Source organism: Podarcis erhardii (genome assembly GCF_964252035.2).
Source record: "Podarcis erhardii genome assembly, chromosome: 8".
Lineage (NCBI taxonomy): Eukaryota > Metazoa > Chordata > Lepidosauria > Squamata > Lacertidae > Podarcis > Podarcis erhardii.
The window spans coordinates 51,003,585-51,021,606 of NC_138499.1; the positions used below are offsets into that span (position 1 = coordinate 51,003,585).

An 18,022-nucleotide genomic window follows, 5' to 3' on the forward strand; every position below is an offset into this window, starting at 1 on the left:
AGCCGTTTTTCCCTGACAACTGGGCAGACATGTTGTGGTTGTAACTCTGCAGAGGGGTCACATTAGTAATCTTTCTAGGTACTGTATTTTCTAAGACCCTTTTCAACACTTTAGTTCCACTCTGAAACTGCTAGTTGGATATATTTTAATGATTTTTCAATAATGCTAACCATGCATGTTTCCAAAACGTTAGAAAGACACAAGTGTTTAGGATCAAAATGCAAGATTCTGACAACACCATTTCCCATAAAGTGCATCACTAATACCAAGCATCAGGCCTTTCACTCTTACTGCATTTGCCCATCATGGTAAACCATAGTTAATAGCTTACCTGTAACATAAAGATGGCTCCTGCCGCAAAGTGAGCAGGAGAAACAAATCACAGTCCTGGCTTAGTGTAACATGTGGACTTGAGGATTGTGGTTTGTTTCACTATGAACAGACCACAGTTGGTAAGCCAAGAAATAAACCTTGACTTCCCTCTGTGGTTTGGGAGTAAAATAAACAACAATCCTCAAGTTTACACAGGGGATTGTGGTTTGTTGCTCCCATTCATGCTAGAGGAGAAATTTCTGCATTTACTGTAAATCATTTGCTATGGTTTATTGCAATGACGCACTAGGCCTATATATAAAAATATGGGGGTGGGAAGAGAAAGGAGCTGCTTGCCTTCTATTCCAGAGATTAATTTCAGCCAGACATCATAGCACGTGCCAGTGGGATACATAATACGTCTACAGATCTAAGAGGTTTGTCCTCAATTTTCTGCCTGGTTAGCCAATCCTCTGCAAGCCTGTTAGGCAAGGATTTTGATGATTGGCACATGACTGCCATCGAAAACTACATCTAACCTAGAACAAGGAGACTTCTCTGAGGCCAGTAAGCTACTTCTCCCAATAGCCCTTTTTTGTAATATCTTATTGTAAAATAACTCTACATCAAGGAAAAGAAGTACCACACCAGATGGTCTCGCAGCAATAACACTTTAAAATTATTTCCAATTAGAAAGACTGAGCCTCTAAGCAGCATAGGACACTAGTGCAGACACAAGAGGAGGCTTGTAGGACTTATAGTGTACAGTTACAAACTTTTAATATACATATTTGATACAAAAACTTTAGCAAGAAAATGATTCATTTGATTGTAGAATACAATATTTTTGTACAGCATGAAGCATTCAGTTAACTTACCCTGTAGTATAAGTCATATCAACTGTATAGGACTTTCTGTATGTAAAGGCAACCTGCCTTTGGGCTAGCAATTCAAGTACGCATTTGCTGGCATGAATGTAGTCTGATGGACTGTTCTTTAGCTTTGGTGTGTCAGTGACCAATTACAAGTGTCTGACTCTTCATACTGCTTTATATTTAGTGATTAAACGCTGAACAAAATGAAAAGGGGTAACGAGAGGGTGAAAGTGAGCTAGTACGAGGACCAAAAGCACAGCTCCTGCTGCACAGTAGATAGTAAGAACTGTGTTCTCGAATGGAAGAAAGCACTTATAGAGAGAGAAGTCGGTTGGTGTTATACTGCCCTGAGAAAGAAAGGAAAACAGCATTTTAAAAGACATGGGGCAAGTGGTTGGGAGCCTGTATGCTTTACAATTATACTAACGGTAGAGTTCAGTTTCTCTCATAGCATCAGTGCTCTCAACTGTCCTGTGGATAAGAGATGCAGACAGCTTTAAAACCTATGTTAGATATTCCATTTGTTAAGCACTGAGCTGCCTTGAGACTATTTTGTGCCATTTGAAATATTTTTTTTTTCAGTAAAGAACACAGCAGCTGCTATTTGGCTGGGCAGCTACTCAGACCGCATAGCACCTACTGGCCCTGACATGGGGAATGACTTCCACATAACTATGTAGGATTGCAGGCTAAAGGTGCTTAATTGTGTTGGATCGTGGCCACTAAGTATGTGGGGTGACAAAGCATACGAGATAAAGACAGATTAATAATACTTGGAGTGTTGGGGGAGGGATCACTGGTCTGCAGGTAATCTAGGCCAACAGTCAGACACCATCTACTCCTCATGCTGAAAACATGATATTCTGAAGTAAACTGGATTATCTGGTAAGTAAACACTCTACAAAATTAGGGAGACAACATGCTTTTCAAGTACAACTGTTTTAACACTGTGTTACTTACTGAGTGAGGAATAACTTTCATCTATGAACTAAAAATTATAACCAATTTGCTTTCCCCCATGCACAAGAGACTGAAAAAGTAAACTTAGCACAGAACTGGTTTTTGAAAAGAATAAATATTTAAATGTGTTTTAGAACTGGGAAACTTTTTGTGCTTCAGGTTAATCTATTTAGAGTTGTAATCTAGGATACCCAAAGTAAGCAAACTGTGAATTAGGTTCATCTGATAGAATTTTGCTGCCCTATGAGATAGTAAGTTTGCACTTTTGAAAGACAGAAGAACCATGCAGAAAAGATTTGGTCCTGTGGATAATTCAGCTAAGCAAAAACAAGTCTTAATACTGTTTGTTGCAGACTACTGATGATTGTTGCAGTCAAATTGTTTACACTGCATCCTCTTTATAGAAACATACTAAATATAGCTTGTATGTAGACATGTTTGTAAAACCTACAAAAAAAAATACTTTGCACTATACAAGCAGGATGGCTACGCAAGTATGTGCTTTATAAAGTGGTTGCTTTGTATTCAACTTAAGTGTACTTTTTGAGAGGATGGGAGGAGCTGTTTTGTTTTGCTTTTTTACAGGTAGCATCAGTCTGAGAAAATAGCTGATTGCTATGTTGATTTATATTATGAAAAATTATCTGACAAAATAAAAACTATTTAAACTTACCAGTATGAAACTAGGATTGTTTCTGTTCCTCCAACTGAATGACGGAATACTGATTTCTGGGATTTTCCCATTATGCAACACTTCACAGGCACTGTGGGTGTGACCACTCAAAATGAGCCGAGGATGAAACCACCATAACAGCTATGAGAGTAAAACAATGCTGGCATTTAAAAATGTCTGATTTAAGAAAAAGAAAAGTGCCACACAGCTTGATATATTTTTACTTTGCTTTCAAGTTTCCCCTTCATTTCTTTAAGTCAATGCTAGTACATGTTTTCACCCACACATGCAGTAAGATGCTCTCAAATAATGCAGGGAACGATCACACATACAGAAGCACAGCTTGGAGTAGGGGAGGTGGAGGAAGGAGGTCTGCTCTTACCCTGGGTTCTTGGTTCACTAGGCAAGGCCTAGTAACCAGCATGCAGTTGCAGCAGCCTGGCAACCACTACAGACTACCTGCCCAGCCTTTCTCTGCACCTCAGCTCCAGAGCACAAACCGGTTAAGGATCAAAACATCTACTTTCTTGGGTTGGCTCCAGCAATCTCTCCTACCCAGTTCAGTTGCATCCTCTGAACATGATCATCCTCAGCTGCATGAGTGGAGGAGAGGGTTGATTAGCTAAGGCAGGACTTCATGCATGTACCAAATGCACAGCCTGACTCAAGAGCAAACTCATGTTCAGAGTCAGTCAGGAAGGCTGCATAACAGGCTGCACGCTTCTGTGCACACTTTGCAGAAGCTGCATTATATTTTTAGTAGCCTTATTTGAGTATGCTCATTTATGACCAGAAATAGGGATGCCATTAGACAAGGAAAAACAGTTTTATTTTGATGGTAGTAAAAAGCCGCCGTTACGAACACTATTGTTACAAGAATAGCTCAGAAATCAATGAAATTAAGAATGGATCAAGCAGTGCATGACGGGGGGGGGGGGGGGGGAGTGGGAGAGAATAAATAAGAAACAGGCCATTCTTAAGATTCTTTGACTATCCAAGTGCCCTGTTCACTCATACACACGACGTTAAGCAATAATAATAAAATTACAATTTGCCAACAAAATAGGCAAGCCTTTCAGGGCAGCTAGTACACATCTTGACAAAGATAGAACACATTCAACATACCTTTTGAGAAGCTTCTTTTGAAACCACATCGTACTTCTCTTTAAAGATGTAATTCTTTTTATCCAAAGGAGCAGAATCTTCTCCTGTACATTTTGCGTCACTTCTTCGATAAAGAGGATAATGCTGAAAGGGATTAAAACCAAGAAGGAAACAGCACATTAACAAAACCATAATGCATTTACGCTAAATAAAAGTGCAAAAATGACCCATTTCCCAACACAAACACACCTGTAATAGAATTGGAGCTGAAGGTGGGAGCTTGTCTACATCGCCACACCTTTTTCTGGACTGACTTTGTTCCTGTCAACAAAAACCAAGCAAGTGTTTGTACACAATCCTACATCGCACGATAGAGGAGCAAATAGAAGAAGGCTATTTTCAGGAAAAATCATGAGAGATTAGTAGGTCCAGTCTATGGAAAGACAACTCTCTGCCTAGAAGCTCTAACACAAGATGTGCCTACCATGTACAAAGTACTGCTGACAGTGCTGAGACAGCGGATGTATCAGAGATAGATAGAAAAATGGCTAAACCATACAAAGTGGACTACAACAGAATAACAACACACACACAACTACAATTGGGTGACAAATAGCAGAAAGCAGCAGTTAAACAGCCTAAGGTTCAACAAGAAATATAAAGTCTGCAGCTAGTTTACTGTTAAAAAGACCAAGCAAATTGGTCTGCTGAAAATACATCAGATTTGCCAGACAGTGAGCCTCACTGAAGATGGCATTGCACAAACTGTGCTAGAACGCAGAAGGCCCTTTCTCCAGTCACCACACTTCAGATAATCATCACCACTTAGAATTGTGCCCCAAACGCCAACCCGGGTCATATTCAGTGGAATATGATCCTGGTTAGTTATTGCCAGCCTAATTTTTGTACTAACTTTAATTTTCAAAATAAATCCTGCACACAGCAAACTGCAGTACAGTGGTACCTCGGGTTACGTACTTAATTCGTTCCGGATCTCTGTTCTTAACCTGAAACTGTTCTTAACCTGAAGCACCACTTTAGCTAATGGGGCCTGCTGCTGCACCGCCGGAGCACGATTTCTGTTCTCATCCTGAAGCAAAGTTCTTAACCTGAAGCACTATTTCTGGGTTAGCGGAGTCTGTAACCTGAAGCATATGTAACCCGAAGTACCACTGTAATCTAATCTAGTAATTATCAGGGAATGGAAAACTGGTCAGTTATCTAAGCAGGGAAGAACAATGTTGATGCACCAGCCTAAACTTGTGGAAGCAGGGAATACCACAGAAGCCACTTGAACCTCTAGTGACAAGTAGCCTCCAACTACAAACCTGGTCCTTCCGGGTGAGTGTTACCCCATGCAGAACAGGATGGCACTCTTATGGTCAAGCATCCTCCAACAGCATCTCCATCTTATCTGGGATGAGCTTCAATTTACTGGCCTTCATCCAGTCCATAATGATTTCAAGTACTGGCTTAGCACTACGTTCCTCTGAGAAAGGGTATGATGGAACTTAATAAAAATACTACCACCCAGAGGTGGAAGAGAGTGGAGGTAATGAAAGCTGAAGCAGGGTAACTGTTCAGTGCCCAAGCCAGATATAATTACCTTTGAAACAAACACTATTTTCACATGCCCTAATTCAGTGGCGGGATGCTGGCTCTTCTAATGCCATGCAGATAGGTAAAGGTACCCCTGCCCGTATGGGCCAGTCGTGTCCGACTCTAGGGTTGTGCACCCATCTCACTTAAGAGGCCGGGGGCCAGCGCTGTCTGCAGACACCAGCGTGACGAAGCTGCTCTGGCGAGCCAGCACCAGCGCAGCACACGGAAACGCCGTTTACCTTCCCGCTAGTAAGCGGTCCCTATTTATCTACTTGCACCCGGGGGTGCTTTCAAACTGCTAGGTTGGCAGCCGCTGGGACCGAGCAACGGGAGTGCACCCCGCCGCGGGGATTCAAACCACCGATCTGATGATCAGCAAGTCCTAGGCACTGAGGTTTTACCCACAGCGCCACCCGCATCGCCATGCAGATACTTCACCCATAAATGTTTTTATATTCATTTTAATGGAGGGTGGCTCCTGAACAACTCCAGGCATGCTTGGAGGATGCGGACCATTTGGATCCCTTCCAATCTGGATTCTGGCCTTGTCAAGGGACTGAAACTGCCTTGGTCGGGCTGGTTGATTATCTCTGGCGGGCTAGGGACAAAGGTGAGAGCTGTTTCCCAGTTCTGCTGGATTGCTCAGCGGCCTTTGATACCAACGATCATGACATCCTTCTGGACTGTCTAGAGGAGCTGGGGGCACTGTTATACAGTGGTTCTGCTCCTTCCTCCTGGGCCGTGTTCAGAAAGTGGTGGTGAGGGATGAGTGTTCATACCCCTGGGCTCTCACTTGTGGGATGCCTCAGGGTTCTGTCCTCTCCCCCATGCTTTTCAACATCTACATGCAGCTGCTGGGAGAGATCATCAGGGGGTTTGGGCTGGGTGTTCATCAGTATGCAGATGATACCCAGCTCTACCTCTCTTTTAAATCAGAACCAGTGAAGGTCCTGTGTGAGTGCCTGGAGGCGGTTGGAAGATGGATGGCGGCTAACAGATTGAGTTGAATCCTGACAAGACAGAAGTACTGTTTTGGGACAGGGCAGGTGGGTGGGGGACTCCTTGGTCCTGAATGGGGCAACTGTGCCCCTGAAGGAGCAGGTGCATAGCCTGGGAGTCATTTTGGACTCACAGCTGTCCATGGAGGTGCAGGTCAATTCTGTGTCCAGGGCAGCTGTCTACCAGCTCCATCTGGTATGCAGGCTGAGACCCTACCTGCCTACAGACTGTCTTGCCAGAGTGGTGCACGCTCTAGTTATCTCCCGCTTGGACTACTGCAATGCACTCTATGTGGGGCTACCTTTGAAGATGACCCGGAAACTGCAACTAATCCAGAATGAGGCTGGTGACTGGGAGTGGCCACCGAGACCATATAACACCTGTTCTGAAAGACCTGCATTGGCTCCCAGTACGTTTCCGAGCACAATTCAAAGTGTTGGTGCTTACCTTAAAAGCCCTAAGCTGCCTCGGCTCAGTATACCTGAAGGAGCGTCTCCACCCCCATCGTTCAGCCCGGACACTGAGATCCAGCTCCGAGGGCCTTCTGGTGGTTCCCTCACTGCAAGAAGTGAGGTTACATGGAACCAGGCAGAGGACCTTCTTGGTAGTGGAGCCCACCCTATGGAACGCCCTCCCATCAGATGTCAAGGAAATAAACAACTATCTGACTTTTAGAAGACATCTGAAGGCAGCCCTGTTCAGGGAAGTTTTTAATGTTTGAAGTTTTATTCTGTTTTTAATGTTCTGTTGAAAGCTGCCAGAGTGGCTGGGGAAACCCAGCCAGATGGGCGGGGTAGAAATAAATTATTATTATTATTATTATTATTATTATTAAGCATGTTTCCAAGCATTAAGAGAAACAGCACATCCTTATATAAAGTGAGAATGCGGAGAGATGCAAGAACTCCATGCACACATTAGAGCAACTGAACTTCTCGGTAATAAAAGTCACACATAAAAATAACGTATGCAAAAACAATGTATGCCAAGAAATCACAAACAGAAGCCAGTTTAGAAAGATTATTTTGAGCACCTCAATATACACGGATGAAGCTTCCCAGTGAGGTAATTCTATCCTTACCTGCAGTGAACAGTTGAGTTGATGGGAGAGTTCTGCAAGCTTTGCTTCTGCTGTTCTACAGATAATGCAGCCATCACCCTCAAGGGCAACACTGTTCACCATAACAAAGCTGCAAGTACAAGAGAAGAAATAATGACATCGATGTGCAGTATGTCTGCAGTAAGAAGCAGCTTCATGCTCAAAATCAGGAAAATTCAACAAGGTAGACATCCTGCATCAAATCCAGAGAGTGCTGTTTGGTACATGCTCCAGCTGCAGTGCAGTGTTTTCTCAAACCATTGCCCTAAATCCAGCCACTCTGATGATCCAAAAGGCGTAGTATTCTACATCATTTTATATGTTTACAACAGGAGTTGGCAACCCTGGGCCAAATCAGGGGTTCTTCACCTTTCCATCTCATTCCTTGCAACCATGTGGCCCCAATCTTATCTCCATGGGTCACATCAGGGAGGTGCAGGATTTCTAAAGGGACAAGGAAGGACACGCTGCAAGTAAGATGGGAATCACACCTAGGAAAAATGCATTCAGTGTGGAAAAGGTGGAACGTTACATTCCTTCCCCTTTTTAGTAACTGCTGCTTTACTTGGGATAGGTGCCAACCAAGCTGGTGAAAGATGGAAGACATGCATGTGTGGGAAAGGGAGAAAATGCAAGGGGGGTGAGCCAAGTATGCACATGCTTATTTGCCAGTGCGGACCGCCAACCAATTGAAAACTGAAACTGCAACCTTCTCCTTATGGGTGATTCTTTGATCCCTTAGCACAAATCAAAACGGATATTGTTTTAAGTTCCATTACCTTTTTTTTTTTAAAAAAATAATTTTTATTAATTTCCAAAACAGAAAACAGAAAACAGGAAAAGAAAAAAGAAAAAAACACAGAGAAATAAATAAAATGTGACTTCCCCATACCTCCCCTTCACTGCATCCTTGTTTTGCAATTTTTTAGCAACTCTTCAGTCAATTTTTTCATTTAACTTTTTTGGGTTTTCTCAACTTAAACGATTACAGCTGTAATTCTCTGTTTTTTACCCCTTGACATCTTAACAGTCCAAAATTTTACAACAGTTCTTAAGATATACTTTAAATTTTTTCCAATCCTCCTCCACTGCCTCCTTCCTCTGGTCTCGGATTCTGCCGGTCATCTCTGCCAGTCCCATAAATTCGGTCACCTTCATCTGCCATTCTTCCAGAGTGGGTAGTTCTTGCATCTTCCAATACTTTGCCAAAAGAATTCTTGCTGCTGTAGTTGCATACATAAAGAATATTCTATCCTTCTTTGGTACCAATTGGCCGACCATGCCCAGGAGGAAAGCCTCCGGTTTCTTTACAAATGTCAACTTAAGGATTTTCTTAATTTCATTATAGATCATTTCCCAGTAGGCCTTGATCTTTGGGCAGGTCCACCAAAGGTGATAGAAGGTTCCTTCAGACTCATTACATTTCCAACAATTGTTATTGGGCAGATGGTAGATCTTTGCAAGCTTGACTGGGGTCATGTACCACCTATAGATCATTTTCATTATGTTTTCTTTCAAGGCACTACATGCCGTAAATTTAAAAGGTATTAAATTTAAGTTCCATTACCATCCTCTATACAGTGGTGCCTTGCAAGACGAAATTAATCCGTTCCGCGAGTCTCTTCGTCTTGGGGTTTTTTTGTCTTGTGAAGCACGGCTATTAGCGGCTTAGCAGCTATTAGCGGCTTAGCGGCTATTAACAGCTTAGCGGCTTAGCGGCTATTAACGGCTTAGCGGCTTTAAGAAAAAGGAAACAAACTCGCAAGAACTCACAAGACGTTTCGTCTTGAGAAGCAAGCCCATAGGGAAATTCGTCTTGCAGAACGACTCAAAAAATGGAAAACTCTTTCATCTTGCGAGGCATTTGTCTTGCGAGGCATTTGTCTTGCGAGGTACCACTGTATTAATATGCATGATATTTTTGAACAAAACAGTGCACAATGGGACTTATTCCTAGGTTGATGTGCAAGACTGAAGCCTAAATATATACTTACGATACAAATGCTGCAGACCAACTTGGACAAGTGTTTTCAACCATTTCATGAATTTACACCCCACATAAAGTTAAAACTGATAGCTTCCTGCCAATGGCAGATACAAAATGTAAATAAATATTTAAGGTGCAAGTGAACAACAACAACAAAAAAGACTCACTTTATCCCTTTCCGAGTTATCAGCTTTTCTGAAGTGAAATTGAAAACCTCTGAAAAACGTTGCAACTTGTATTCCGTCATTCTGTGTGAAATTAAAAAAAATAAAACCTACTTAATTTAAAATAAGTTATATTGATATTTTTTCTGAAGCTTTAATTTAAAAAGCTAACTATCAAGCTTCAGTCAGGTAATGTGTGTATCTAAATGTTATTTTAAGTACAGTCCGTTGCAGTTCCTTTATAGAAGTGCTTCACAACAGTAGGGCAGACTTTCCAATGAGCATTTAATGCCTCAAAATTCACACAATTCTCACAACTGCTACTCTCCAAAAATCATCATTAATGTTAACAAGATTTTGGTTTTGAACTAGTTTTCATTTTGCGCCTGTGTATTTTGGAGGCCAACATAGCAATTTATTTTCACCAGCTTTTTGTTTTTAATTTCTCACATTTTTCCCTTTGAGAGACTTTCATACACATGGTCCTGCTGTTGCATTCTTCCATTTATCTGCCAGATCCTGGATGTCAGACAAGTCAGGGCTCAAATCACTTCCTTCTTGAAGTAAATAAATTCACTTCTATGGGGGTGGGGACCTATACATTCCTGATCTAGCTGCTTGTAGTATATGGCAGTTAAAGACAGCTCAGTATTAAAACCTGTCCTCAAAAGAAAACAGGTAAAGAACTGAGAGTGTGAACAGCTGGGTGGAAACAACACCAAGTGTTCTGCAACCCTGGCACCACAGTCAGCTAGTAACACAGGATCTGATGCTGAAAAGAGAATCCTTTTAGGCCAAAGGGATTATCATTCTAGGTGAAGCCTTGATGTCCACCATACAGCTGGGTTAAAAGGTTTTGCACTCATTTCCACTCCCCTTATCCTTAATTTGTTGACATTTGGGGAATGCTTGAAAGGGGCAAAACATTTCTCCACTGCCCCGGCAACATGCTCCACGTTTATAGTCAACCTGCTGCAATGGAGCTGCTGCAGAACAACAAAACAGGAAGCATCACTTCAGAAGTGCATTAAAAGAAGAAGTGGTGAATTAGCTGGAAGTGGATTGAAGCTTCCCTCAAAAACATTTTTAAAGTAAACTTGCAATACTACACCTTAAGTCCACAGCAGCTGCATATCATGGTATGTATCTTAACACTTGACTTCAGTGTTGTGTAAGTACTACACTGGAACCTAAGGTTGCAAACGTGATCCATGTGGGAGACACATTTGCAACCTGCACCGCCGCTTCTGCGCACGCGCAGGTTGCAATTCGGTGCTTCTGCGCATGCGCAAAGCGTGATTTAGTGCTTCTGCGCATGCACCGAAACCCGGAAGTAACCTGTTCTGGTACTTTCGGGTTCGGCGCGGTGCGCAGCCCAAAATTGGGTAACCTGAAGCGTCTGTAACCCGAGGTAGCACTGTACATGCCACACTTGTTGCTCCCAACAGGTTGAAGCATGTTAACACTGAATATGGAGCAAGGCTCCTCCAGCCCTCTATGTGCACAGGCAGAAGAAGGGACAAAGGAACACTCTGTATGATTTTGCATGCGTCCAAGAAATATGCCCCTCCCATGGATTCAAACCTATCGTAAAGCATTTAGTTTTATAATGGAATGTTCTTCTCATTTTGACAATTCCCATCTCAGTACTGCATCCTGTTAAATAAAAATTACTCACTCATAATGAAAGCCAATGTCGTGGTTGCCAACAATAGCAATTAGCTCAATAGAGGCTGGATGCCTAAACATTTTCTGATAGCGTCTTACATCATCTGACCAGGCCTGCAGGAAAATGTAAAGGTTCTAACTGTATATAATCCAATTTAAATAACTATTAAAGTTTTCATCACTATCATTAGTTATTGCAGTTTGCCCCATATTTCTACTGTCAGTAACAGCCATATGTCATTACTGTTACCATGAGCTAGTTAAAAGCATATTATGGTTGTACAGCATTGATACTGCAAATAAGTGACCTGCAACAATGCATTTAAGCCCACATAAATAAATCAAAGTAATATGAACACTGGGGCAAATCTTTCTCTCTTTAACCCCAGCAGGGCAACTTTGACATGGGCAGGAACATCCATGTGTCAATCATCTGAGGTCATGTGCTTGACAGGCAGACCACCTCACCCATCTGTCAAAGTTGGTCTGTGGAAATATTCCTAAGCAATACTGAACTCCCCACACATCAGTCGCTGCATGAAGAATTGAGTCCTGCTTTTTGCAGCCACATCTCCACCTGTCCTACATCCATCATTTGATGCCAGGTGAGGGTCAGGGGAACGTGGGCTGGGGGAAATGGCCTCTTGGACCATGAAGTGCCTAGAGCATCTTGTTTTGCCTGAATGCCAGAGACTCCCTACCCCACCTATATTAAAATAAAAAATAAAATAAAAAATCAGTAACTCAGTAATATTTATCAAAATATAGCATCACATTTCTTTTTGCATGACTCTGAGTAAGGGTTATGACTAATTGGGCACTAAGAAGTGTACTGACTAACTGGACACTAATACTGACAAAGGATAGATTCTCACAATCCTTAACTGCTTAAGTCAACATAAATTGCTTTACAGAGTCTCTGTGCATGCTAAATCAGTCATGTGACTCACTAAACCTGTATATCTGAAGGAGCATCTCCATCTCCATTGTCCAGCCCAGACACTGAGGTCCAGCTCCGAGGGCCTTCTGGTGGTTCCTCCACTGAAACATGTGAAACTACAGCGCCCACCCTGTGGAACACCCTCCCATCAGATGTCAAACGGATAAACAACTATTTGACTTTTAGAAGACATCTGAAGGCAGCCCTGTTCAGTGAAGTTTATAACAGTTGATGTTTTATTATGTTTTTAATGTTTTGTTGAGAGCCGCCCAGAGTGACTGGGGCAATGCAGGCAGATGGGCAGAATATTATTATTATTATTATTATTATTATTATTATTATTATTATTATTATGCCTACAGCTGCAGCATTCTAAATAATGTGCTGAGTGGAAATCCAAGGTGGGATTCACCTAAAGACCCCTTTCACAAGACCTGCACAAGGGCTTCCAATTTTAAAAAATTGGCCCTGGGGCTGGCAGGGGGGAACCCCCAGAACAGTGCAGGGGACATTCATTCCATCTGGCAAGCTGGAATACTTGCATGGATGGAACAGTGCAATGTTTAATTCCACCCTCAGCTTTTAACACACACACAAAAATAATCTACTCAGCACATTCACCTAGTTTTAACTTGACAACAGCAAAAACAACAACAACAAAACCCTATGCAGATACATTTTCAAATAGCCTCTATCTAGGTCAGGAGTGGGGAAGCACTTTCATCTGGTGGGTCAAATCCAAATATGACACATAGGTGGTCATAGCTGGCTAAAACAGCCCTGTGGGCCAAATTAGGAATGTTAGTGGGTCTAATCTGACCTATGGGTAAGAAGTTTCCAATGTTCAATCCTATTTTCCTCACTTGTCTTTGCTATGGACAGAAAATCTTGGTACCCATCCCATGGGTAGCTTACTGCTAGCTGATGAATGCCTACGTATTATTGATGCATCTCTCACCTCATCTTAAATTAAGCACTAGGAACCGCTGGCAAAAAAAAGCATAACATATCTGTGTTAACAGAACTCTCCTAAAAGCACTGAAGCAACTGCCTGGTACTTGTCAAATATGCCTGTAGGAACTACACAGTCCAATGTGCTACCTAGTAAAGCAGAATTTAGGGCCCAATGACTTCCTAGTTCTTTAACTTAATTGCTACTGATCAGGATACCAGTTAGCAAAGATGACTGAACAACTAAGCTTTAAAAGAACTATATTAGTTTCCTGGTCTCATTCTTTTGTGCAAAACACTTTCAATGAAATCCCATTTTGCTTCATGAACACTTTAATGTTTCACACAATACCAACCTGGGAAGAACTCCATTTTCCTTCATCAAAGATATCACCCAGGATAAAGACTATTTCTGGCTGCAGAAGCCAGAGAGCAGTTTGGAAGGCTCTCTCCATCTGCCATTCCCTAAGAGAATAAAAAGGGGTATCAGTTCAACGTACTTAAGTGAATATTATAAGCACTTGTACCAATCTGGCCATGTTGACCTGCATTGCTTTGTTTTGTCTCCACTATACTGGGTGGGTATTGTAGTCTGAGGTTTTCCTAAGGTAAATGTTTTAATTATGAGTCTTCATCCTACAAGTCTGAAGAGATGTGGTTGTATTGCAGGGCATGACTGTAAGTAATAGATTTTGTGATCCTTCTGAATGAAAGCTAGAAATATGTATGAGTTAGTGGTCAGTGGGTTTCGTATATAACTATTATGTAAGCAACAACAAAAGGCTTCTAAAAGTAATTTCCAAGTGATGCAAGTTTAAATATGGATTATTTTACATACATTTCTACTGAGTTTTTTAACCATGAGGTTGAACCTTTGCAGTGGCATACCATGGGGGTCTCACATTTCAGTGGTGCCCTGTGTGATGCTAAAATTTCCCATTACCACCACCTCTCATTCCCCCTGAGGTGCCTCACCCCTAAATCTGCCTCTGACCTTTGTGTCAGCATAATTTAAAACTCATAGGCTGAAATTTTGCAATTTCAATTTGTGCACTTTTTATTTCTTTTTTACTTGGAGTGAAGCATGCAAGGTATCTGGTCGGCTTGATGGCGAAAAAACCACTGCTTTAGCCAAGTTTTTCTACACACAGAGAGATGTAGAATACTGGAAGTGCATAATTTGCCATCATGAGATCAAATAACCATCAAGCCTGGCTACACCCAATCATTACCTCCTCTAACACAGTGAATGAACATGAATTATTTGTGTGAACTCTAAGGACTATATTTTAGCCTAGCAATAGTCAGGATATTACCATTCCATCAGTTGGGAACCAATTTTAATTGGTAAGACTTTGAACGATTTTTGCTACCAAGGGGATTTCCATTCTTTTATCCATGTTTATACTACCAGTCCAAATAAAGAAGCTTTAGAAATAGGCTGATGAAAGACTTCAATATTATTATATCACAGCACATCTTGTATTAAAAACAGTTTCAATTAGGATGCAATCCTAACCTTAGATTCGCCAGAATGAGCAAGTTAGAACGTGGCAGACCTTCGGCTCAGCCAGCAAGTTCCCAGCTCAGCCAGACTACACTAGTATAAAGATCCCAACCTCAGTTCAGCTGGAAATATAGTGGCATAACTCCCTCATCCCAACTAAAACAGGGCTAACTGAAACCAGTAGAACATGTGCCATTCCAGGAGAGATGAAATGGGGGGGAAGGGGCTTATGCTGAATTATAACTCTGTTGAGTTCAGTCATGTGTCCTGGCAACCCAGTGAAACTTATGCCAGCAAAAAGGTATAAGTCAAACTCTATTTTAAAGTCTTGTTTCCCCTTTGCCAGCCTCAGGCCAGCTCAGCCAGCAATACCCCTTGCTCCTTCTTGAACAGTTTGGATCTAGCATGCTTTATACCAGCTCAACTTAACCCCATGCTACAGTCTGCATTGCACTCCCCAAAAGGTTGCAGAGCCTAAGAAATGCAAAATGAGTATTACTTCAAAATTACCATAAGAACAATTCTGGATTCTCAAATTTAAGACAGTTTTCTGATAACAGTATAAAACTCATTAAAACCATTTCAGAATACCTGAGCTTTTTATGTTATTTTGGTTCTGGTGTGTTACAGCAACGTGCAATGAATTAGAAAATATTAAGAATAATAATTCCTTCAAACAGTGAGTAATAGCTTATGATTATCAAATTGTAAAAAAAAAAATCACTTCTTTCAATAGATATATACTAAAGTTTTGGCAATATTCAAATATGAATGAATGGATTAGCATGTAAATAATCAAGTCACAGGTATTTAGTGGTTCATAACCCTGGTTTTCATGCATGCAGAGGCCAACTGGAAAATATATGTTTACAATAAATTGCTGCCTGTTACTGATATTTAGTTCTTACCTTCTCAGCTTGTCCAGCCAGTGACCACTGAGTTCACCTAGTAAATGAGTATCTGATAAAAACATAGCCTTCAAGACAGAACTGGAAGTCTTTTCAGTAGCCCTTGGAGCCCAAGCTTTCAATTGCGGCCAGTGACACTGAATTATAACTACGTAATAAATAAAAAATTCACAGAAGAAGAACACAGAAAGAGTAAAACACAGAAGCTTCAGTGTAAAAGTGCCTCCTCTCTTCTCCAAAAAACTGTTCGGGATCCTAAAGCCCAAAAGTGCCATATCAGCCTACAGGCAGGTCTTTCTCCCCACAGATGGTACCAATATCCACCTACTGAGGCCAGTAAACCAAACCAAATGTGTGTTTCAATTTTTGTTCTTCACATCAGACCGGAATCCTGCAGAAGACAGAAAATAATAAATACTATGAATTCAGTAAGTGATCCAAGGTGCTACTGGACAAGATTTTTTTTTTTTCCGACTGCATCAGACCAACACAGCTACCTGCCTTAATTTGAAAACGCTTCTGTTTGCAATTATACCAATAATTTATATTTATTTCTGCAGTTCACCCAGTGAGCCCCTTTGGTAACAATCGAGCTAACACGAAGCAACAGCAAAGTTCAGGTGAAAGCCATGGAATGATACATCTTTTCTCTCGCCATTTTGTGTGGGGAACCTCCAAGAGCGAAGAGTTCTGCTCAACTCAAAAGCTTGCTCGCTCGCTACTGTTGTGACCCGTTTTTAGTTGGTTGTAACAAAGACATTATACATCGGCTGTATTTGGATGGAAATAGAGAGATAACGATGTTTAATTTTACCTAATGGATCAGCGAGGCGACTTGCAATTTTTGTCAGCTTTTAAGAACCACCCGACTACTTTGCAAGCATCTCCCAGGTACTGAGTAAACGGTATCATAAAACGAGCCCGCCTCTATTACAATGACCCTCCTACCGCCAAGGAGGAAGGAAAGCCCCAACAATATATTTCTTTTTGGTAGACCTGGGAAAAGGTCAAAGAGGCAGAATAAAGCCAGGCTTGTATAACTTTCTCCTGCAGAAAGGGAGGCATTTCTAAGGGGAAACTACGGAAGGCGGAAGCAAACCTCTTTCCTCTCACAATAAACAACCCGCTTCAAGGTGGTGCTGTTACTGCTGCTGCTGCAGCTGCAGCTGCTGCTACTCACCCCTGAGAGGAAACTCCCGCCAGGAGCGGAGCGAGGCTCCCCGCGTGCAAAGACAGAGGACGGAGAAACTCCCCGCCGCTTTGCACGTGTCCCCCGCACGTCTGGAGCGGCGCTTCCTGCGGCATCCGTGGAACGGCGAAGAGCTCCCACTCCGGAGGTCGGGAAAGCAACCGAAGCACTTGCTATTGGATGCCTCGCTTCCTGAATCGCCTCGTTCTCCAGCCTTGCGCGCCTCTCATTGGCGCCGCCGAGGCAGCAGTTTGATTGGCCGCCGCATCGCTCTCGGCTGGAGCATGGCGGCTGCTGCTCGCTCAGAGATGGTTATCCTAGGCAGCTGTCCCTGCAGTGCAAGGGCGAAGCAGGCGACTCGGGGTAGTTGGTTCCATTAACTTACCAAGAGGAAACAATAGTTCGTTCAAATTTATTCATTTTCATTACTGTATTCATGCACACACAGCATTTCTTTCTCCCATCTCTCTGTTTTGTTTTTCCTGCCTGTGAAGAGCTTGTAAGCTTTGTAGTATCTTCAGAGGCCAGAGGCCCTCTAAGCGACTGGTAGCTACTGAAGAAAAGGCTTTTTTGGGCAGTGGCATCCCAGTTACAGAATGCCCTCCCTAGAGATGCCAACCAGGCACCCTAATTTGTGAGCCTTTGAAACCACTTGATTTTGGATCTGCTGCCTGTTGCAGTGGCAAGATGTGGCTTAACAGAAGGTTACTCTAACCAAGATTTAAGAGCTGCTCATTGTGAGACAGACTCTGGAATAGGGATTCAACTGGTTTTGGATGGGGAAGTACTCCTTTCCATATTGGATCACTGCAGCAGGTCTACCTTTGAAGAGTCTTCAGAAGTTACATTTCGCCCAGAATACAGCAGCAAGCATATTAATGGGTACTTGTTCCTGCCCTGTACTGGTTACTAGATTCCCTTTCAAGCATAAAGCAAAATGTTGGTGATTGCATTTGAAGTCCAAAACAACTCAGATGCAGGATATACTGGGGACCACCACCTCTCGCCCTCTAAGACCCAGAAAAAATATCATTCTCTATGTCTCACTTGCAGTGGAGATGCAACTGGCCAGGAATGCCCATGC

The 18,022-nt window shown here is 42.2% G+C and overlaps 1 protein-coding gene across 1 annotated transcript; it reads right to left on the reverse strand.

Moving 5' to 3' along the window:
* Positions 1–1,067: 1,067 nt before the first annotated feature.
* Positions 1,068–17,126, reverse strand: MPPE1 (metallophosphoesterase 1). The gene is made up of 10 exons (XM_081873545.1): positions 16,930–17,126; positions 15,750–16,140; positions 13,691–13,799; positions 11,454–11,557; positions 9,779–9,859; positions 7,607–7,715; positions 4,174–4,245; positions 3,946–4,068; positions 2,821–2,961; positions 1,068–1,534 (listed from the first exon to the last, which is right to left on the reverse strand). The coding sequence occupies exons 2-10, from the start codon at positions 16,022–16,024 to the stop codon at positions 1,352–1,354; spliced, it is 1,197 nt and encodes a 398-aa protein (XP_081729671.1). The 5' UTR covers positions 16,025–16,140; positions 16,930–17,126; the 3' UTR covers positions 1,068–1,351.
* Positions 17,127–18,022: the final 896 nt, after the last annotated feature.